We start from the raw sequence: 23,578 nt of genomic DNA, 5'->3' as shown, positions 1-23,578 counted from the left end.
CCCAACACATTGTACTGTAAGGATGTGACCAGTTAACGCTTTACATATATAGCCCTATCTCCCACACTTTGTGTGTCTGCCTATTGTAGGTTGTAAGGCAGGAACTATGGCTTCCCCGGTGATTTGAAAGGCATCTAGCATAATATAGGTGCAGATAGAAACAATAAATACTGTTCGTTAGTTCTGGACAAAAATAATTTAAATAGCTGCGTAAACTACACCTGGAAAACCTGGTGGAATTACAACTCTGCTACTTACTATTTGCTTTCCTAAACTGCATTTGTAGTTTCAACTGGATGGGCCATGCTCCACCTAGAACTGTTAGGTAGTGTCACTGCACATTATTAAGCAGCTGTTTTGTGAGTTTCACTCCAGGGATAGTTACATTTCAGTGTTGGTCAAAGTAATCATCGGTTTTGTTGTTTGGAAAGGGCTTTGGGATTTTTTAAAATAAAAAGCAGTCTTTACATTACTTTTTAATTTCTTAGTGCTTTAATTTTTTTTCCCCCCTCCCCTGGCTTCCATGGGCTTTCATTGCCCAGGTGTAGCAGGGTTAATAATTGGTAGACTGTCTTAGTAGATTTCCTCTATCCTGTCCATTTTGTAAATTGTAATAATTCTGTTTCTGGTATCTTTCAAGGAACTTGCAGGCACAATGCTTTTCCCTTTATTTCACTCAATCAGTACTTTGAAGTTCATGGGTATTATAAAGTTAAACAAGAAAATTTTGAGGTAAGTGGAGAAATTATAAAAGCTTTCTTTTTATTTCAGGGCATGAATTTCATAGCTGGATACCTGATTCTTATTACAAAGAATGAAGAGGAATCCTTTTGGTTGTTAGATGCTCTCATTGGACGAATATTGCCTGGTATGCTAGCAGCTCTTATTTTATCTGTACATTAGAGCTTAGGTTTTATTTTTTCTTTGTATTCATTTTTATTTATAGAAGCCCTATGTGGCAAGATAAGCCTTGCTGTTTAACTTCAATGGTCTGCTTAGTTTGTAGGGGTCTGATTCTGCCATGATTTCAGTGTGGGTATACAGGAAGCAAGTTGAAATAAATTGAAATTAAAACTCTGGTCTTTAGACGACAAAGCAATAAGAAACTGAAATCTGATCAGCTGGTGTAGAATTGGTTTAATTTGTAACACATCTTGCTTTTCACCCACCACTACCTTTGTTTGTATTTCCAGTGGTTCAATCCTAGGCAAGAGGCTAGGGCTTATGGGAATGCCTGGGACTTTAGCAGTTTTCCTTGGCCTGTGGGAAACAATATGATGGAAAGATGAAGCACTTGGTCTCAAGTGAAGGAAGGGTATGAGTCTCATTGCAGCGTGAGCATCTGTGGTGGCCATTACATAAAGTAGCAGTTTATGATGCTACTACAAGGAAGCAGCCTGGCCTTTCTTTACAGCTCGTTGATAAGGGATTGCAAGAAGTTTGTATTCAGGCAGAGAAACTGTTAAGTCAGTGTTTTCAAGCCTTTTCCACCCGTGACCCCATTGTACAACAAAAAAATTGCAGGATCCCTCTCCGATCAGGCTGTAAAGAAAAGGAGGGTGGTTGTCACCTTCCTAGAGGTCATGATCCCTATGTTTAGAAACCATGAGTTTAAATTATTCAAATATGACAAAGTGGACATTTCCTCCTCACATTTTTTTTTTTTAGTAGATTATATGAGCCTTTCAACGGGGATTTAGCACTAAAGCCTATGAAGGAGGAATGGCTGCCCCATGAATTCCCATATGTACAGCGCCAGTTATGTCCTACACTTTTATTCAGGTGTATATTGTGCCTAAAATTTAGTACAGTGGCTTACCAAGGGTAGGTTTTGACATTCCTTTATCTGGCCTACTTTTGCTGTTGAAGAGCTTTCTTGAACTGCTACCCTGAAGGGCTGGAGACTGAACATATTATTAAAATCTCAAATTATTGCATGACGGTAACATCCAGGATTATGCTTAACTTTTTGCCGGAGCTTTGGATTTCTGTGCTCCAGCTGGGGAGCGGGGTTGGTGGCCGCTCCGCATGGCTCCTAGAAGCAGTGGCATGTCCTGCCTCTGGCTCCTCCATTTAGGGGCAGCCGGGGTCTTGTGCGCTGCCTCCGCCCCAAGTGCTGCCCCCGCAGCTCCCATTGGCCGCAGTTCCCAGCCAATGGGAGCTGCAGGGGCGGCATCTGCGGGCAGGACAGCAAGTAGAGACGCCTGGCCACGCCCCCATATAGGATCCAGAGGGGGGACATGCTGCTGCTTCCGGGAGCTGCTTGAGGTAAGTGCCGCCCAGACCTGCACACCTGAGCCTCCCCACCATGCCCCTACCCCAGCCCTGATCCCCCTCTTGCCCTCCAAACACCTCGAGCCCAGCCTCCTGCACCCTGAACCCCTCATCCCCAGTCCCACCCCAGAGTTTGCACCCCCAACTGGAGCCCTCACTCCCAACTGCCTACGTCAGCCCTGAGCCCCCTCCTGTCCTCCGAACCCCTCAGTCCCAGCCCGGAGTACCCTCCTGCATCCCAAACCCCCCAGCCCCACCCCAGAGCCTGCACCCCCAGCCAGAGTCTTCACCCTCTCCTTCACCCCAATCCCAATTTTGTGAGCATTCATGGCCCGCCATACAATTTCCATACCCAAATGTAGCCCTCGGGCCAAAAAGTTTGCCCACCCCTGCTATAAAACTTATGATTACGTTTGTTAATTTTTTTGTAATTATAGAACAGTCAGTAGAATACAGTGAAATTGGCTACTGCTATTTTATATAGTCTATACTGCATATAGCAAGCCTGCTGTTGGAACATATAGAACTGAAGTTATCTAGGTTGTGATCCAATGGGAGTCTTTTCTTTGACTTCAGTAGACATTGGATCAGGCACCTGATGAAAGGCAGCATGATTGTACAGTGAAGTTTAGCACTTATTTCATGATTTTGTTTTTAATCATTTATAATTTCTTTTATTTTTCTCTGGGATAGAGGAGTGGATTCAGAGGTCTCTGAGATTCAGGACTCTATTCATCAGTCTTTTTATGGAATTTGTTTTGATAGGACTCCATGAAGCCTGTAGCTCTTCAACACCTTGCTCCTAAACTTGGCAAATATGTTAATGAGAAAAGGCACTCCTGTTTCATTTTCTTCGTTGTTTCTATGGCCCTTTTCCTATTCTAATAGCGGCATTGATTAGTACAGACTCATAGTGTGAGGGGCAATGGGACAGATCACATTAAACAGAGTATTTAAAATAAATATAGACACATTTATACACTCTCTGGGATCTAGACTTCATCTTTTTAAAATATCATTTTTATTGGGTAATGCAAGACTTCCTTTTAAGAATTTTTATCAGTGGTTGAACAGCTTTGTTGCAGATTTCCAAGACAGTTATTTGACGTTATCAGTGCTGGTGATCCCATTTTTTGGCATTTACTCTGACTACCAGAAGTTGAATTGTTTTCTTTATAAAGCTCATAGCATAACAGGTAAAATAATTGGAGTAATTGCACAGAAGTGTAATGAGTGTCTTAGGCCTTGTATCTGCTGGAGAAATTTACCCTGATAAGTGATTGCTCCCCCTCAATTGTATGTTAACGTGAGGCATATTTCAAGCAAAAGTGCTTCAGCTGTATGTCAGGTAAGCAAATAAACATGGCATTTACTGCAGGACTTTGTGCGGGGAGGGTAAGCAATAACTGAGTCTCACTCACTGCAGTTGATCACTCACAAACTGATCGAGTGTGGATGCATCTTGCTGTGGCACAGATGATGGGCTGTTAATTCTGACAGCTTCAACGCCTGGCACATCTCCTTTAGTTTGCCAGCTGAGAATTCACTCTTTGTTCCTCCCTCTGCTGTACCACCTCCACTCCATCTAATCTACCTCTGTTCCCCCTGCATCACACCAGAAATGCTTCCAGATCATGCCATCCCCTGTAGTCCTCCTGGAAATGCCTTCCCCTCTTCTAGTGTCTTCCTGATACCCTAAGCCAATGAGTCAGCTGTGGATCATAAGTAAGGTATGATTTAGTCACAGAGGTGTCGACAGTCATGGGTTCCATGGACCCCTCAGTGACTTCTGCAGCTGCAGCTGTCAGGGGCTGAAGCCGGGGCTGTGTACCCCTGCCCTGGAACGGAGGCTGGAACCAGAACCCTGCATTCCCTGCCCTGCAGCTTCTGCCGGCGGCTGCAGCCGGGCCATGTGCCCCTCTCACGGCTTTCCAGGGCTGTGCCTATACCTGCCCTGGCTGTAGCTGGGGCTTGGTGGGGGCTGCAGCTGGGGTTGCGCACCCCTGCCCCGCAGCTGCGGCCAGCTCTGGAGTGTGGGCTGTGCCTCCTGCCATGACTGGGGGGGCTTGGCCTGTCAGTCTCCTCCCGCATGGGACTCCATTCCTCCCCCCTACCTAGCCCTGCCGCCGCCGCCGCCTCCTCCTCCTCCCCCCCCAAGTTATTTTTAGTAAAGTCATGGACAGGTCAAAGGTTCCTGTGAATTTTTGTTTATGCCCAAGACCTGTCCGAGACTTTTACTAAAAATAACCGTGACAAAATCTTGGCCTTAATCATAAGCAAAAACCATATGAAGCATAAACTATTAAAGTTTCTACTGAAGACAAGGCCACAGTCTTGTAGAAGAGTTGTGTAAATTCTAGAAGTTCAGGGGTTAGGAGTAAAACTCCTTAAAAGCAGTGAGAGGGATACCAGAATTGTTTCTAGCAAACTGAAGTATTGTGTGGTCAGGGGAGTTCTTAATCTACAAATTCATTTTGCAATATTGTATGCAAGCATATGCCTAGAGCAGTTGATGACGGAGAGTGGGCTAAATGTTCCAAGGAACTACTGTGGGTTGACAAGCATAAAACTGACTCAGACTTAGCATTTCAAATTTAGTATTTTGTATACTTTTATTTTAGAAAGCATCAGATAGTGGTTAACTTTGTATTTATCATCAACTACTAAGGTTAGCAAAGTGACATGTATTATTTGGCTAGTTTTCTTTTTCTGTGCTTATGAATAAATGTTATGTTGAGTAAAAAAAATATGTTGAGAAACTTGAAGATTGCATTAAACTTGCACTGGGATTTCAGATACTCCTTGAAAACAGCAGTTTGGTTGTGATTGTTTTGATTTTCTTATGGCCATTTTTCTGAAAGCAGGGGTGCTTATGAAATGTAGGCCCAGGAAAAGGGAAATTTTACTGCCCATTTGCCTCATGAGCAACGAAAAATGATGATTCATCTGCCATGTCCTGTGAACATATGTTTCAAACTATGGAGCTATCAGCCAATTGGAAGATGAGAGAGAGGCTAACCTGTGTTGTTTGTTATGGCAGAAAATGTGTGATGAAACAACATCAGTTTAGATTGAGTGGAACGCCTATCTACAGCAAAGGTGCTGGATACAATGTTATGGTACTAGTCAGGTGAGAGGCTAGGACGTTGCAAATTATAGGTATGCAATTATGCAGTTACTCAATTTAATTATGCATATATTAAATACTAAACTGAGTAACTGCATAATTGCATACCTATAATCTGCAGCTTCCTTGTCTCTTGCCTTCCTAGTGTCATAACATCCTCACTTCTCAAGTCCATCATCAAGGTTATAAACACTTCAGAGCAGGGACCTGTCACTTCTGAAGCATTTAGCATTCTTGTAGGTGTTGTAAAATAATCCTAATGTTTATTCAGCATCTTATTGAACTAAAATTAGTCATACATTTATTTCCTCCTTTTAGCAAATTTGTTTTAATACTTGGACAGAACACTGTGAAATCCCTAAGCATAGAGCTAGGTGAGTAAGTAGTTGTATGTTTAAAATATCTTCCTCAAAAGGGAAGTGGAATCTTCATGGAACATTTCATTCAGCTGGGTAGGAAAAATACTTGCTAGACGTGAATAGCAAAAGTTCTAGACTGAATTCACAAGCAGCTTGGTGGCATGTAGGAGAGTATAATGTGTTTCAGGAATGTGGTCCTTCTGAGACAAGGTTTGAGAACCAGAGATGGATGTCTGTGGTGTAGGAAGATCCTTGTGAGACTTTGATGCTATGTTTACAAAAGTCACTAATGACAAGCAGGCTTTCCACCACTGGTAGAATGGCCTGGAAAAGAAGGCAAAAGTTGAAAGCTTTTACTTTGTGGATATATCCCCACAAAAACAGAGAATCTGCACATCTTGAATTGTTCTGTGCTACTGGTTGAACCTGCTGCGTCAGCTGCTCTGAGCTACAAGATTGCCTGCTGGCAAAGTTGCCTCACTCTCCTCTTTTGAGAGCTGCTGTTTAATCAGGAGTGAGACACTAACCATGCATAGTTGTCGCTGAAACATAACATAAGGCCCATCACAAGGAGACAGGCATACACGGTTTATAGACCAGATTATGGTCTATAAGCCAGGTGCAAGGAAGCATATATATTTGACTACTAGCCTTTAGGAACTAAAATGAAAGCAAGCTTCTTTGAACATTACAGGACAGTTGTATTATCTAGGAGTTAAATATGTTGTCCTGTTAAGCTGAAGGTGGCATGTATGGGTCTAATGTATATATTTAGAAACCCTGATGAACCTGAAATATTACTTACTTCTAAATTTGAACTGTTAGAAAATTCAGAAGATTTGGACAGTGGGAGATTATTGACTTACATTCTCTGCTTTAATGTGACTCCTTCGTTTTTTTAAGTCTTGGGCTAATTTTGTTTACTGTGCATAACTCTGTGAAAAATCATACAATACCTCAATAGTAAGAGAATATGTTGGATATTTTGTTAGTCTGTTTTGGGCAGGGTGTTAGAGAGTGCCTCACTTTTGTTAGGAATCATTAAGAAAGGAATAGATAATAAGACAGGACGTATCCTATTGCCTCTGTATAAATTAATGGTACGTCCACATCTTGAATATTGCATGTAGATCTGTTTGCCCCATCTCAAAAAAGATGTATTGGAATTGGAAAAGGTACAGAAAAGGTCAACAAAAATGATGAGGAGAGATTAATGAGACTGGGACTTTTCAGATTGGAAAAGAGACGATTAAGAGGAGACATGATAGAGGTGTATAAAATCATGACTGGTGTGGAGAAAGTAAATAAGGAAGTGTTGTTTACTGCTTCTCATAATTCAAGAAGTAGGGGTCAGCAAATGAAATTAATAGGCAGCAGGCTTAAAACAAAAGGAATTATTTCCTCACACAACGCATAGTCAACTTGTGGAACTTTTTGCCAGGGGATATTTTGAAGGCCAAGACTATAACAGAGTTAAAAAAAGAACTAGATAAGTTTATGGAGGGTAGAGGTCCCTCAATGGCTATTAGCCAGGATGGGCAGGGGGATGCAAAACTGTGCTCTGAAGTGTCCTTAGCCTCTTTCCCAGAATCTGGGAATGGGCGATGGGATGGATCGCTTGATGGTTACCCGTTCTGTTCATTCCCTTTGAGGCTCCTGGCATTGGCCACTGTCGGAAGAAAGGATACTGGGCTAGATGGACCATTGTTCTGACCCAGATGGACGTTCTTATGTCTAAAACCCAAGTTTTCTGTGGACATGAGGAGTCTAGAATGTAAAAATCCTTAGGTTTAGCCTGGCTATGAAATATACTTAAGATCCAGTCCACATTACAAACTGGAACAATGTTAGTCAGTTGAGGACTGCTGTGTTGAGTCAGGTTCCTTGATGTGGTTGTGTTTATACTGCAATCAAGATCTAAATGGCTTATTCCCTGTAAAGGTTAAGCATGCCTGTTTCCTTGTTGAGGGTTTTATATTAATATCATTTATAGATTCATAGATTCCCAGGCCAGAAAGGAGCATTGTGATTATCTAGTCTGACTTCCTTTATAACACAGGCCATGGAACTTCCCCAAAACAATTCCTAGAGCATATCTTTCCAATATTGATTTTAAAAATGGTCAGTGTTGAAGAATCCACCATGATCCTTGGTAAATTGTTCCAGTGGTTAATTACTCTCATCTTCTTTCCAGTCTGAATTTATCTAGCTTCAACTTCCAGCCATTGGATCATGTTATACCTTTCTCTGCCAGATTGAAGAGCCCATCAGTAAATGATTGTTCTCCATATAGCTTCTTATAAACTGTAATCAAGTCATCTCTTAACTTTCTTTTTCTTAAGCTAAATATATTGAGCTCTTTGAGTCTATCAGTGTAGGACATGTTTTCTAATCCTTTAGAGAGACAAGGTTGATAAGGTAATATCTTTTATTGGACCAACTTGTGTTGGTGAGAGAGACAATCTTTCAAAATCACATCCTTTAATCATTCTCATGGCTCTTCTTTGAACCCTCTCCAACTTATCAGCTTCCTTCTTGAATTGTGGACACCAGAACTTGGCACAGTATTCCAGCAGCTGTCACACCAGTGCTATATATAGAGGTAAAATAACCTCTCCACTCAAGATTCTGCTGCTTGTGCATCCCAGGATCCTGATAGTTCTTTTGGCCACAGCATCATAGTGGGAACTCGTGTACAGCTGATTATATATCTCAACCCCCAAATCTTTTTCAGTGTCACTGCTTCTAAGGATAGAGTCCCCCATCCTGTAAGTGGCCTACATTCTTTGTTCAGATATGTACATTTACATTTAACCATATTAAAATGCATATTGTTTGCTTGCACCCAGTTTGCCAAGTGGTCCAGATCCTCAAATATAGAACAGAAACATTTTTTGAACACTTCAGCCTTTTCTGCATTGGTATTGATAATTCTACCATTTCCATCTTGTAATGGACCAATACTGTTGTCGGGATACTTTTTATTCCTAATATATTTTAAAAACTCCTTATTGTCCTTCACTCTGCTGGCCATAGATTTCTCCATGTTTCCCTTTGCTTTCCTTATCAATTTTCTAACTTCTTATTTATATTCATTACTATCAACTTCCCCTTTTTTCCATTTGTTATATCTATATATTTGATAGCTGCCTTCAGTTCCCCTCTAAACCAGGTCATTTTATTGTAATCAGCATGGCTTTCTTTCTCAATTGTGGGATTTTTCTTTTTTGGAGCATACAATACGGTGTTCTTAAATGATTCCCAATTATTATTCACACTCTTTGAATTCAGTTATCTCTTCAACCTGATTTGGCTCATTGTTTTTAGCTTTGTGAAATTGGCCTTATTAAAGCACCAAGTTTATATATTACTGGTCTGGACTTTCATTCTGCTTGCACATCACAAGTGTGATCAAGTCGTGATCACTTGTACCTAAGTTACCATTAATTTTTAGTTCTGTGATCAGTTCTTTTTTATCTCTTAGGACAAGGTATAACACAGAATTCCCCCTTGTTGGTGGCAACATTTTATTGAGTTCGGAAATTGTCATCTATAATATTTAGGAATTCAAAGGCTATTTTAATACTGACAGCATGAAACCTCCAGCATATATCAGTCAAATTGAAGTGTCCCGTGATTGCCCAGATTTTTCCTCCTATATATTATAGATAAGTACATAAGGAGGCAGTTGTTCTGTTTCTTAGTGTCATTTGGTGATCAGTAGCAGACACCAATTAATGCCTTATTTTGTGCTTTATCTGTGAGGACAGTGATCCATAATCATTCAAGATCATTTTCTTCTGAGTTCTCAGTGACTCGGAAACAGATAATGCCATTTTTGACATCCGGTGCCGTTCCCTCTTCCCTTTAGTCTACTCAATCCTTCCTAAATAGGTTATAGCCATTGATTTTTAACATTCCAGTGGTGTGAAACGTGGTGTCACGTTTTTAGTAGCACCAACTAGACCAAATTTATGCTCACAAATGAGCAGTTCCAATTCCTCTTGTTTGTTACTCAGGCTCCTAGCATTGTTGTGTAGACAATTAAAGAATGTCTTGTCTTCATATCCTTTGGCTCCTTGATGGATTTTGTTTTCAACATCTTGATTTTGTGCTGAGTGCTCATATCTTCCCTCTTCTTACTCTCTCCTTTTGCAATTAGTTTTACCCCTTCCTGACTACTCTAGTCAGCCTGTCCCCAAGGAGACTGGTCTCCCTTCTACTGAGGTGGAGGACATCCAAACTATACAGTCCCCGTTACCTGTAGGAGGCGTACCAATGTTCCACAAAACCAAAATCCTCTACCCTACACCACTTACCTAGCGAGCAGTTCACTTCCAGAATCTTCTGCTTTCTGTCTTCCTTTGCTTCTAAGACAGGAATGACCTCCAAGATCACTTTGACATTCTTCTTCTTTTTCTTCTTCAGCATCCTTCTGATTACCCTGAAATCTATCTGTGAAATATCCCACAACACAATGTCATTAGTGCAGATATGAACATCACCAATGGATCCTTCTCCGTTGACTTCAGAAACCTATCCAATTTTAGAGTGACATCTTGTGTCTTGGCTCCAGGAAGGTAGTACACTGTCTGTTGTCCTTGCAGAATGTTCTTTTGATTCTTCTGAGAACTGAATCTCCAACAAGGATTCTTTCTCTTGTACAATTGGAGAACACTTTTTAGGCAAGCTTATTTTCTTACAGGTTGTGCCGAGCTGCCATCCACATGTGTATCCCGCACATCTCTCCATTCCCTTGGACTTGCTGGATCTTGAGAGGTGTCTTCAGAGTTTCCACATTGAGGATCTGATATCTATTCCAAACTTCTATCTGTGTGGAATTCCTCCTGGTCCTTTTCTCTGTGGTATTCAGTCTGCCCATCCTCCTCTGTCTTCAGCCAAGCCGCCATGGCCTCTTGCCTCTGGTGATTACAAATCACTAGACCTCTTCTCTGATTTCCTCTTCCTCCAATTTCTTGGTGGCCAGCTCTGTTCAGGCACTGATCAAAGTTCCGAGGGTCAGAGCCTTGTGGCCTTTAGCAGGGACCCTGCTTACTCAGGGGCCCATGGTTTATCTAGCTATGCGGCCTGTATGCAAAGAACAAACCAAATAGCCCACAGGTGGACCAGATGCACTGCCCACATGTCCCGTGACCTCCAAACACACACACTTTACCTACTCTCTGAAATTCCTGGTAGCTGCCTCTATTAGCGAGGCTTGAGTTGAATCTGTTAAGCCTTCTGTGGAACTGCTCTGGAGAGATCCACAGCTGTTTCCATGACCTAGATATGTGAACAGTTATATCAGTGAAAGTCCTGTTGTGGATACAGTTACACTGGTATAAAAATGTCAGTATAGTACCCATTATCAATATAGTAATTCCCCTTTCTGTACAGGAATATCTATACCACTGTAAAGCACCTTGTACTGGTATCCCTGCGTCTGCAGTAAGAGGTTGTCACAGACCTAAAAGTGGCAATACTTCAACAAAAAAACTTCAAACACAGACTCCAAGGAGAGACTGCTGAATTGGAATTAATTTGTAAACTGGATACAATTAACTTAGGCTTGAATAGAGACTGGGAGTGGATGGGTCATTACACAAAGTAAAACTATTTCCCCCTGTTTATCCCCTCCCCCACCGTTCCTCAGACGTTCTTGTCAACTGCTGGAAATGGCCCACCTTGATTATCACTACAAAAGGGTCCCCCCTCTCCCCCCCGCTCTCCTGCTGGTAATAGCTCACCTTAAGTGATCACTCTGGTTACAGTGTGTATGGTAACACCCATTGTTTCATGTTCTCTATGTGTATATAAATCTCCCCACTGTATTTTCCACTGAATGCATCCGATGAAGTGAGCTGTAGCTCTCAAAAGCTTATGCTCAAATAAATTTGTTAGTCTCTAAGGTGCCGCAAGTACTCCTTTTTTTTTTTTTTTTAATTATACTGGTATAGTTAAAGCCATACAACTTTCTAGGGTGGACAAGGCCAAAGTGAATAATTTACCTTGTTCCTTGTGGCAGACATCTTTTGACTTTCTAACAGCAGAACTTCCATTTTTGGGGCTCCATGTAATGTTCTTATGCACATATGAATGTATATATGCATCTTCCTAAAAAGCTCATTTTAGAATTCTCTAGTCTTTGATGTTACCAGCTATTGCTTTGAGCTATATTTTGATTATCTCAACCTTGTGTCAGTATGCCGCCTTTTTTCTTTGATCTGTGTGTGTTCCTGGTTGAGTTCTCTGGTGTATTTCCAAACACACATTAGTCTCTTTATCTGTTCCTCGCATTGTTAACAAATGATCATTAATGTTTTTATTTTTCAGCTGACTTATGGTATTGCAAACTTCTGAAAAAGATTAATAAAAACTCCCTCGTTTTGTTCATTAGTCTGAGTTACAGCTTTGTCGATACAGCCTTTCTAAGCATGTTGCTTTGAGAGATCACCCAAGAAATATAGGGCACATGCTGGCAGAATATAAAATGAGACTACAGATGGTTGGCTAAAGTTTAATGCCAGCCTAGTCTAAACATAATTTTAACTCAGACTAATTTACTGATTTACTTGTAAATTCTTCGAAAATTCATTTATATACTCAGAATAAGTGCTGTAAGTTTGTGTGTATGTTTCAAACCATTAAGTCATCAAGTCTGACCCCTTATATGCCATTGGCCATAGAATTTAAATCCAGTTACCCCTGCATTGAGCCCAGTTGTTTGGGTTTGACTGAAGCATGTCTTCCAGAAAAGCATCTAGCCTTGATTTGAAGACATCAAGATATGGAGAATCCACAACTTCGCTTGGTAGTTTGTTCCAATGGTTAATCTCCTTCACTTTTTTTTTAAAGCCTTATTTCTAATTTTGAATTTGTCTGGCTTCAACTTCCAGCCATTGCTGCTGCTTAAGCCTTCTAGATTGAAGAGCCTGTTAGCACCTGGTATTTTCTCCCTGTGAAGGTACTTATACACTAAGCTAGACAGATTGAGCTCTCTAAGTCTCTCACTATAAGGCATTTTTTTATAGCCCTAAATCTTTTCAGCACTCTTTCCAATTTTTCAACACCCTTCTGAAAAGGTGGACGTCAGTATTCCAGTATCAATCACACCAATGCCATATACAGAGGTAAAATAACCTCCCTTACTCCTGCTCAGCACTAACCTGTTTATACATCTAAGGATCACATTGGCCTTTCTTTGCAACAGCATCACACTGTCAGCTCATGTAGAGTTGCTTCTCTACCATGACCCCTAAATCCTTTTCACATCCCTTTCAAAACAGAACTCAACTTTAACTGTGGAATTGGGACTGGTGTTTCCATAATTTAAACAAATCAAACCCACACCAGATAAAATTACTATTACGTAAGTGGGGTTTTTAACAGGTCATACTTCCTCATCCACTTTTTTCTGAATCCTTAGGCAACTCCACTAAATTTAGTTCATGCACTCTTTTATTAAGGGTCAGACACTTAATCCTGCAAATACACTCTAAAGAACCACCTTTACCCAACCACTCTTTGTGTACCATGAACCTTAAATACAGCTTATTCTATTCTAGCAACTACAATAAAATAATTAATTGTGGAGAAACTTGATTTAAAATACTGCAGGAGTGTAAAGAAGATTTCTAGAGAATGGGGATGAGTGGGAGATGATATTGGTGGGGGACCACTGAGACAATGTTGATTCCCTCATCCCATCTTTTTTTCCTTATGCTTTCCATTAAATGCTCGGACTTTGACTTAGTCTAAATGCAGTTGTGCCCCAGGGACTTCTTGATGCATAAGGGGTGTATTGGTGTTACAAGAATCCCCTAGATATGGTATTTACATTTTAGTTCACTAAAGATGTTATGTAGGGTCTCTAATGAAAGCCTGTGTCATACGGTCGTCTTAATCATCACAAGATATATGTATGGGCGATATTTAAGGAGTTACTTTTTGTACAGATATCTATGTTCTTAAAGCATGTATTTGGTGACCCGCTTAGACGAGTTCCCCCAAACAGGAAGTAACAATCATTTATCTCTCTGGCAACATGTAAATTAAGTATTGTAAGCTTTATAATGGATGTCCATTTACACACTAAGTCAGATATTAATGAGGAGCTTAAGGCGATCGCAGGGAAAAACAAAAACAGCAGGGGTCGTCCTGTTTAGGAGTAAGACAGTGTACTTTTGAAACTATATCTGGAGTGTAGATGAACCCCGGGGTATTCCTTTGATCTGTGAGGACAACCTGCCAGCAGGCTTGATAAGGGATCTCAGCCAAACTGGTTGAAAATGCTGAGAAGAGGACTTGGGGTAAGCTATTTTGTGGGAAATAGGGGAATGTTTAGTTAAGTTTAGACTTCAGAAAGCGTGTTATGATTTCATTTTATATGTAACCATTTGTGTACAGTATTGTCACTCTGTATCACTGAATCTTTTTTTAATAATAAACTGATTCTTGTTTTCTCTGTGTGTGTGTGTGTGTGTGTACACGTGTGTGTGAATATACATGATGTGCTGTGTATTAAGTGGTGATCCTGAGTTGAATGTGGTGTGTACTATTTGTGTGGGAATAGTGGATCTAAGAATTCTTTAAGTGTTCAGTGGAATAAAGGCTGAGCACTCCAGAGGAATTCTTGGAGGACTCGGGAGTTGGTGTGTACCTGTTGCTCATCTGTACAGAGAGTATGAGGACTGCAGAGGCCTGAAAAGTAGTGCTTGTTTTGCCAGTGGCTGGTGGCGTCAGGGAGCTGATCCACAGCAGGCACTGGTAAGACTTCCTCACACTAAGGGCAGGTGTGGGGAGGTGCCTCACAATTCTGTATCTCTGGGCACCAGTGCTGAAACCAGGGAGGTAAGGAGGCCGTGGCCCCCCCACTTTTTAACAAAAGAAATATAACTGCAGAATTCATGTCCCTTGCAAATCTCCTTCCGCGCCACCCCTCCACCCCTGCAAAATAATAGATTCTGATGGGGAGGAGCTGTAATTACACCTTTTGCCCACCAGGAGCTGCTGTAGCGCCAGAAGAGAAGTCAGTTGGCTCACCACCAGAGCAGCTAGCCAGTGAGAGGGAGGGGGGCACTTTGGCCTTGGGTCCCCTACTTCTACAAAGATTCTGGTGCTCTTGTCCCTGGGAAGCATCACAGCAGTGTGTCCGAAGTGTGGGGCATGCTATGCCTTCTGGGGGTTTGAGGAGTGGCAGGGAATGGATAGGCTTTTCAATTTTTTCCAGAGACTCTGATTTAATTTTTTAAAAGTCTCTGTTGTGATGAGTCTGAAGAAAAGCTTGGAAACGTGACCCAAGTGTAACTAATGCACTTTTATCTGCCAGAATTTGCGGAGACTGAAACAACTACTCTAGCGTATAGTAGCTGCTAACTCAAGTGGTAAGGACTCTGAGTGATCACTCCATCTCTGGTGCTAAAAGCCTATTGATGGCAGAGCTGGAGGGGTTTTGGCACGTGGTGGTAGAGTAATTGATTTCATTTTCCTGAAGGAGGGCTGAACTTTCAAAAGTTTGGGAAATGCTGTGTAGTTTGTAGGGTTTACTAGGGATTCATTATATTCGAAACTTAAAAGTTTGCAAAATTAAAATTTTGATTTACTGTTTCACAATGTAGTTGGGTCAGTTATTATTTTGTATAAATTTAAACTGTTAGCAATAGATGCTACTGAATTGATGTCAATATAGTTTATACATAAATGACATGTTTGCCCAGTGTTATGGAAGAATGAGGAACTTGTTATACAGTAAGTAATGTAACTTTTGTCCACTTATATGTATAAGAAATTATTAGTTATTTACCACCAAGGAGAAGCTAGGAGAGTCAAGCATCATGTAGGAACTTTATTCGTCATTTTATGGATTATCTGTCTGATTTGCTAGAAGCCTTTAATATACTAGGTTTTCTATCTTGCTGCTGGTAATGAAATCTCACTTGTGCCTGCTATATTTGTAAACTGGTATATTGAGATTAAAATCAATTCTGTTGATTGCTTCTTTAATCTTGAAATAAGTGGATTGTGTTATTTTGCTATATAGTAAGAGTTTGAAGAATTGGACTGGTTTCCTTCACCAGATATCAAACTAGAGTCGAGTGTGAGTGTGTTGAACTTCCTATTTTAAACTTCATCCACCCATCCGAGTCTTTTATGGAACACTGCATGCAGTGTATGTCCCACAGTGTGACTATAGCACTCTTGTAAAGCAAACATAACTTTGTAGGGTTATTTTTAAGTACAAATAATCTGATTAGCAGCACAGCATTTTTCACTTAGCTATGTTAAGAATAGGTAATCTTCTTGTACTTGATCTTTAACTGACAATATAGCTGTCCTCCATGATCCTATGAACAAACATAGAAAGCCAGGAATCCTTGTTTAGTTGGAAGGCATGAGTCCTTAAGACTTACTTGTACAACTGTGAATTCATTAAAGAGCAGTTGTCTCTCTCTAATAAACACATCAAGAAGTTTTTGCTAAATTATATTGTTTTTTAATAACGCCAATCAATTGGGTAGTTTAGGCTAAAATGCTGTACGAGACTAAAATGATTTATGAATGAATTTCTTAAACATCACTTCAGAAGTTAGCAATTGGGTGACCCTAAACACTCTTACTATAAAATGTTCACTTATTTACACCATATAAGTGACACAGGCTCAGTGGCTGGAGATAAGCCAGACTATTTGGAAACATCCAGGTGGTGAATAATCTATGTAACTTTTTATCTGCCAGCTCCTCGCTATTATGAAAAGCATCCTGTTTAGGAAAGGAGCTATTCGTATCATTCATGGAGGAGGAGACGCTGAGCATCTGCTTTCTCTCTTTCCTTCCTAAATTTTGGCTACCTAAGCACTTTCAAATAGGCTGTACAAAGTTTATCAAACTAGACGTAGATATATCAATGACGTGAGTAGCTGGGATATTTAAATTAATATTAATCTGGTTAGAATTGTCCTAGGTAGACTTTGTCAAAACAGCAGGTCACGTTCTCCAATGTCTGTAACACTTGCAGATATCATTACTACATACAATTGGTTTTGTTTTGACTCTGTATGTCTGTGAGGTGACTTTAGAATTCAGTCTGGGCATGCTTATTACAGCAAACAAAGATGAAATACAATTTGTTATATTATCTTTCCCTTTTTTCTCTCTAACTCTGTTATCTTTATCATAAATAATCTTCTCTACCTCTCCTCACCAGTAGGACATGGTTGTTTAAAAAGGAGTTGACCGTTAACCTCCCCTCAAAGTATCCATAATGAAAAACTAATCCTTATTGAGAGTCTTGGTTAGTATTTTTGTGTAACATCTGGGGAGGATGTTCACTTATAGCATTGAGCTATAGAATATCTGTCTTTTCATTTCAGAATGAGTAGAAAATTACATTCTGTTCTTTATCCCTTATGACACCCTGTGCCTACATATAGTAACTTGGCACATCATGAATTAGGCACATTAAAATGTGTAGGTGATTTTATTTATTATGTCCTTGTACCAGGCTCTATGTGCTACACTACTGAGAAGGTGGAGGCAAGCCAACTTCCAAGCTTTTTTCATTTTTATGACACTGACTGTATTTTTTTAGGTGGATACACAACACAGCTATGTAAATATAAGGTTTCCACTCTTTGTTGTGCTGTCTAGGGAGAAATGACTAATTTACTGAGACAGACTGCACAGACTACTGCCAACCCCACATGTTCAAAAATGAGTTAGGACCCCCCCTTCCCTATGAGTGGCTTAAAAATCATGAGACTGTTTAAATATAGCAAACTTTGGTTCTTTTTATTTGCCTTCCAAGTTTTGAGCCTTTCAGGTGCATTCAGGTCATTGTTTTCAAGCTTGTCTCCACAACGCAGAGAGTTAGAAACTTACTTAAAATCATCACAGCTGAGTTTTTTTTTTATCATGGAATCGTGTGTCTTCAAGAATTGGGGCTTTAAGTAAAACCCCAAATATTGCCACATGAGTTGGCAACTTTTAAGTCTTCCTCCTCCCCTTCCTGTTGTGATTCTCCCACTTCCTCCCAAACATGATGGTGTTAGAGCATTACTCATTCTGCTCCCATGCAGCTGGTCAGGGAGTAGAACGTTGCTCTGCCATATTGGGCAAAGCAGGCCATGGATTTCCAACCAGAGAGCTGCAGTGAATGAATGAGCCATGTAGGAGCTGCGTGAGTAAGATTAATAGATTTTTTTTTTTTTTTTTTTTTAAGGCCAAGAGGGACTATTTTGTCATTTAGTCTGACTCCGCACAGAATGCAGGCCATAGAACTTCACCCAGTGATTCTTGCATTAAACCTATAACTTCTATTTGAGCTACGGGGTATCTTTTTAGAAAAGAGAGATTCCCACTGTCAGGTTGTTAAAGTAATGCTTCACAATCTTCAAGTAACGTGTAATCCTATTCATTTTAAAGCAATTACTTATAAAAATGTAATCTCGAAGGATCTTATTCCTTTCATTACATAAAAAGTATCTACAGTTTCTTTCCACTACTTCTGCCAATTACTACCTCCAGCTAATTCTCTCCAGCACCCAGTGTTTCCCTAGATCCCAGAATATGGAGTGCAGGGAAGTCCAGCCTCAAACAGCAGCCTCTGCCCTGCACCAAACAACCTTCTTTCAGTGTTGCAGAGGCAGCCCCAGCTTCAGTCTCACCTGTTCTGGTAAGACAGGCAGGGACAGTGTTGATTTAAAAAAAAAAAAAGGGGGGGGGACTGAATACAGACTCAGCTAATGTTTTGAATGATGGACACAATTGTTTAATTTTGTGATGATCCTGTCCATTTTGGGATGAGTGGCAAGTCCGGCACGTACCAGCCACAAACTCCATAAAACAAATTGGACACACCCAAAATCAGGGCTGGAGAGTGTAGATACAGCGATGTTGGACAATCGGGACAATGAATTTCAGTAATGGAAATTTTAGAGAAACGTTTGGTGTCAGAGAAGGGCAAGAGCCTTTCTTGTTTCTTCAAGTACCTCTTGTTAAAGCAAATAGTTTGCACTTGCAACACTTCTCTACCTTCTCCTGTTGAACCCTTTTAGGTTAGGCCTGGGTGCTATCTGATGCATGAATTGAAAAGTTTGTTTTGTTACATTTAACAAAGGGATCATTGAATATTTTTTTCGTAATTGTTTTTGTTATGATAGAAAAATTCTAAATGAGGTAGAATTTAGAAGTCTGTTACTAGTTAACATACAGGCTAGAGTAAACATTAGAAAGTGATCTGAATGACTTGTAATCTTTGCCTTTTGATTTTTATCATTCTGACAAATAATTTGGTGGTAATAAACACAGAAGTAATCAGTAATACTTTACAGATCACTTTTTGAATCTAGTAATTGGTAGTTTGTAGTAGTGGTTTTTTAAAGTAACTTTCATAGTCCTACCCACAGCAAAGGTTTGGAAATAGAGGTGGTCTATTGTGGTGGATTGCTACACAAAACTAAAGAAATATAGTAAGTCTTAGTTCAAGGAGTAACAAAGCAGGCTCCTGCTTAGCACCTCTGTGGTTTGTGACTCTTACATATGGCATACACTCTTAAAATACTGTTCTGAGCACCTTATGCATCAGATTATCTGCTAATCACACATCTGGGTCATTTTCAAAGATCTCAGTCTCCCAAAATGTGGTAGCTTTTTTTCCCCTTTGTCATGAACATCGTACAAATATTCTTGTGAACAAAATCTTTTGAGGTCTTCTGCAAAACCTGATTTTAATTCCTTAATTACTTCATGCATCAAAACTATGCCACATAGCTGGACATGTCTTCTCCCATTCTTGGGGTGATATGTATGTAGGGTATGCAACAGAACTACAATACTGTCACAGGTGTTGGCTAGTGCCTCAAATTCCGAACCTTAGTGATGCCTCAAAGCTCCTGTGATGTGTATGTGTTTAGAGTATACATGTAATAGTTTAACCACCTGTAAAGTTTCTGTGTGGAAACTTTGTATTCTGTCTCTTCTCCATTTCACATAACTTTTCCCCATGTGCCTTATTTTCCAAACCTTCTATAATTTGCGGCTCCTCTCTGATCTATCTCCAAGTCTTAAAAAAAATAAAATAATAATAATAATAATAATACATGAAACTAAACAGTATTTCAATGAAAGCCAAATTACAGCTTATAAGCAGGACGTTACTATTTATAAAAGGCAATATAGCATTTGTCTCACCGCACACACACACCCCCACTACTATTCTTAATAATAAAACATCACTAAAATATTTAATCTTTCTGTGTATTACTACCCATATTACCCCATTATATATTATCTTAATCCTTCCTGTAAGAATCATTTATATTTACCCCCAACCAGTGTAATTTATGTTAAACTCTTTTTAAAGTTTATCCTTCCATATGTTAATATTGTACTCCAAATTATTTGAAATTCCTCCTTGCTTTATACTTCTAAATTTCGTTAACATACACTCTTATTTGTCCTCAAGTAGTTTACAAAAATATTGATTAGTAAATGACCAGAATGGACCTTAATCAAAATCTCCTCCCAATTTGACACAGGCACTAATTATACTATGTTAGATTTTTTTTTTTATTAGCATATGGTATAATTTCACTAGGAGAATGAATCTTGATATGTCTTCAGAGGGCGAAGACATACTAGGCCACCTGGGTTCTTTATCCACTAAATTTTCATGTGAAAGAAAACAAGTTACATGGTAAAATTTATTAGATGATGTTGCCTATTATTTTTCAACATTTCCCCTTTAGGTGCTGACAGATTCATCACTTTATTAACAATTCGAGGAATTTACTTGGTTTGAAGTTAAATTTAGTGACCTACAATTCATTCTCCCAACTCATCTTAAAATACAAACATGATGTTTACCCTTTTTTCCAGCCCTCTGGGACCTCACCTGCCCTCCAGGAGTTCATGGTTCCAACACTGCAAATACTAGTAGTTCCTGTAGTACTCTAGGGTGAGCTCCAGTAGACCAATTTGATTTTAATACCTCAGGTTAAACAGCTCTTAGCCAGCTCTTCCCCCCATTTTGTCTAATAGCGTCTCTTTCCATTACTTACTGCAGGTATCTCATTACTAATTTAGGTAATTTTTACTGTCTTTTTGACTTGCAGCCACCATCAGAAGCTGCTAATCTTAAAGTTATGATGTAGTATAATGCTCCCAGCTGTCAAGATGGCACCCAAGTTCACTTCCTTCACAGTGATCAAACACAGAGCCATCCACTTCATCTGTTAATCAAAGATATAAAGTACTGATCCTGAGAACTGCTGAGTTCCCATCGCACCATTGGAGTCAATGGGAGTTGTGGGGCTCATCACTTCTCAGGATAAAGATTTTTTTATAAGTAATAAAAAAAAAAATGTTGAAACCATCTTCACAAACTTCCCACACATTTTACCATTACTATATGGTGCTGGTATGTGTATTTAGACATACATTTGAGAGGGAGATCACTAGACAAGGGATGGTTCCAAGCTATTTTTTTTTAAGTGGTCTTGTTAATCCTGGTTTCAGAGTAACAGCCGTGTTAGTCTGTATTCTCAAAAAGAAAAGGAGTACTTGTGGCACCTTAGAGACTAACCAATTTATTTGAGCATATATTATGCTCAAATAAATTGGTTAGTCTCTAAGGTGCCACAAGTACTCCTTTTCTTCTTGTTAATCCTGGGGCTTAGTGAACTATCAAAAATATATAAATTTTTTTTTTATTGCAAAATGGTCTAGTCCAGTTAAGAATTTATAAGACAGTGGAAACCTGCTTTAAATTGTATTTCATCTGTCCCTATCATAATCATTTGTGTCTGCTTGAATCCTACAAGTAATGTGTCCAATACAAAGTTGCTGAAGATGGAATTGCCTGCTAGGGCTATAGAGCAGTAATGAGATTTGCAGGAAATAAGGATAAAGATTGTAAGGACTCTAATGCCTTGTTCTCAGTTACAAATAGATTAAGAATAAGATCCAAAAATAAAAAGCACCACATATAACACTTTTATATCCTTAAACCACTGACTTTGTGTGTGTGAGAGAGAGAGTAGTAAAAATGCTACTCCAAAAAGTAACTTGATATGAATTCAAAACTGTTGTGGACATGGCTGCAAAGAACTATTAAAAAACATGTGAAGGGTTGTTTACAGAAAAGGCCTGGGATCAATTCTCATTAGTAAACAATGCCAAAATAGGAGAGCAAGAAACAAGCTGCAGAGAGGTTGGAAAATCACCTTCACTGTGATGAGACTAGATGCCCATCTGTCAAAGGTGGCATGGACAATTAGATTCATCCTGCTGTGTTACAAAAGGTCATTTGGGTCACAGAGGACCTGCTAGAGGTCCTCTGTGACCCAAATGGTTCTGTGAAAACCGAAGACATTTTGTATGGAGCATCTGTGACTGCATAGTCCAGGTGGCTGTATATGGAGACACTCACTATTCCAGAGGTGGGCAAACTGCGGCCTGCAGGACCCTCCTGCCCGGCCCCTGAGCTCCTGGCCTGGGAGGCTAGCCCCGGCCCTTCCCCCGCTGTTCCCCCTCCCCCGCAGCATCAGCTCACTGCACCACCAGCCCAATGCTCTGGGTGGTGGGGCTGCGAGCTCCTGGGGCAGCGCAGCTGCAGAGCCCGCCCTGACCCGGTGCTCTGTGCGGCGCGGTGACATGGCTGGCTCCTGCCGGGCAGCGCGGCTGTAGCGTCGCCAGACACCGGTGCTTCAGGCAGCATGGTCAGGGGGCGGGGGGAGGTTGGATGGAGGGCAGGGGAGTTTGAGGGAGTGGGCAGGGGTCCTGGGGGGGCAGTCAGGAAGGAGGGGGGGGGTTGGATGAGGTGGCAGGGGGCAGTCAGGGGCGGGGGGCCTGGGAGCGGTCAGGGGACAGGGAGAAGGGGGTGGTGGATGGGGCAGGAGTCCTGGGTGGCCCATCAGGGGGTGAGAAGCAGGGAGGTTGGATAGGGGTTGGGGGCTGGGCCACGCCTGGCTGTCTGGGGAGGCACAGCCTCCTCTAACCGGCCCTCCATACAATTTTGGGAACCCGATGTGGCCCTCAGGCCAAAAAGTTTGCCCGCCCCTGCTCTATTCTGTGGTCACTAAAGTTCACCTGTAGAATTTAGGCTTTACTGTGACGGACTGCTTTTCTTTTAATGCCATATCTTTCTAGAATTAGAATGTTAACATCAAAGCAGGGTGGATTTAATTTAAATCAAATTGATTTAAATCACTAGTCAGGAAGACTCAATTTAATCACGGATTTCTACATAAAAGTGCATTCTTGTTGATTGTTATAACCTTAATACATATTCTTCACAACTCCGAGATAGATGAGACCCAAATTGGGTCTCCTTTACAGCCTGCTGCCATTATAGGTTTTCCCTTCTAGTGAGAGAATGGTATGGTAGATCTCAAATCAATGAAGGATACACTCAGAAAGACCTCAAGACTTCTGGAATATGCTGCTCAAACAGTTTCACTTTTGTTTCTACTGCCTGTCCCTCCCTTCTCACAATTATCTCCAGACTTCTTCTCCTTGTCCAGATCTATTCCGCCCCCAACAATCTTCTATTCATTGAACTTTTTGAAACTTTGCACTTTTAGAGAGAGGTAAGGGATTGACCCTGTGTACACAAATTTGCAGAGGGACAATAGGGTTGAGGTCTGTTATTTCATTCATTTATTCATTTATTCAACATTTTTGCTGTTAACAAGCATGTTATCTCTGAAGACACAAATCCACAGTTTGAGAACTGCAAAATTAAGCATCTCTGATGGTATCTTCTAGACTTAGCACTGAGTCCCATTGGGTAGGTAGAAAGATTAACCTAAATAATCTGTAC

The 23,578-nt window shown here is 40.5% G+C and overlaps 1 protein-coding gene across 1 annotated transcript in view; it reads left to right on the top strand.

The window, feature by feature from the left end:
* GRTP1 (growth hormone regulated TBC protein 1) overlaps nucleotides 1–23,578 on the top strand; it is a 54,941-nt gene that overhangs the window by 20,862 nt on the left and 10,501 nt on the right. Inside the window, 1 exon segment of the mRNA XM_084610327.1 lies at nucleotides 772–868. Within this exon segment, the coding sequence (XP_084466453.1) occupies nucleotides 772–868 (97 nt within the window).

The sequence above is a fragment of the Lepidochelys olivacea genome (assembly GCF_965140295.1).
Source record: "Lepidochelys olivacea isolate rLepOli2 genome assembly, chromosome: 1".
Classification (NCBI taxonomy): domain Eukaryota; kingdom Metazoa; phylum Chordata; order Testudines; family Cheloniidae; genus Lepidochelys; species Lepidochelys olivacea.
This window is presented reverse-complemented; position numbering and strand designations above follow the sequence as displayed.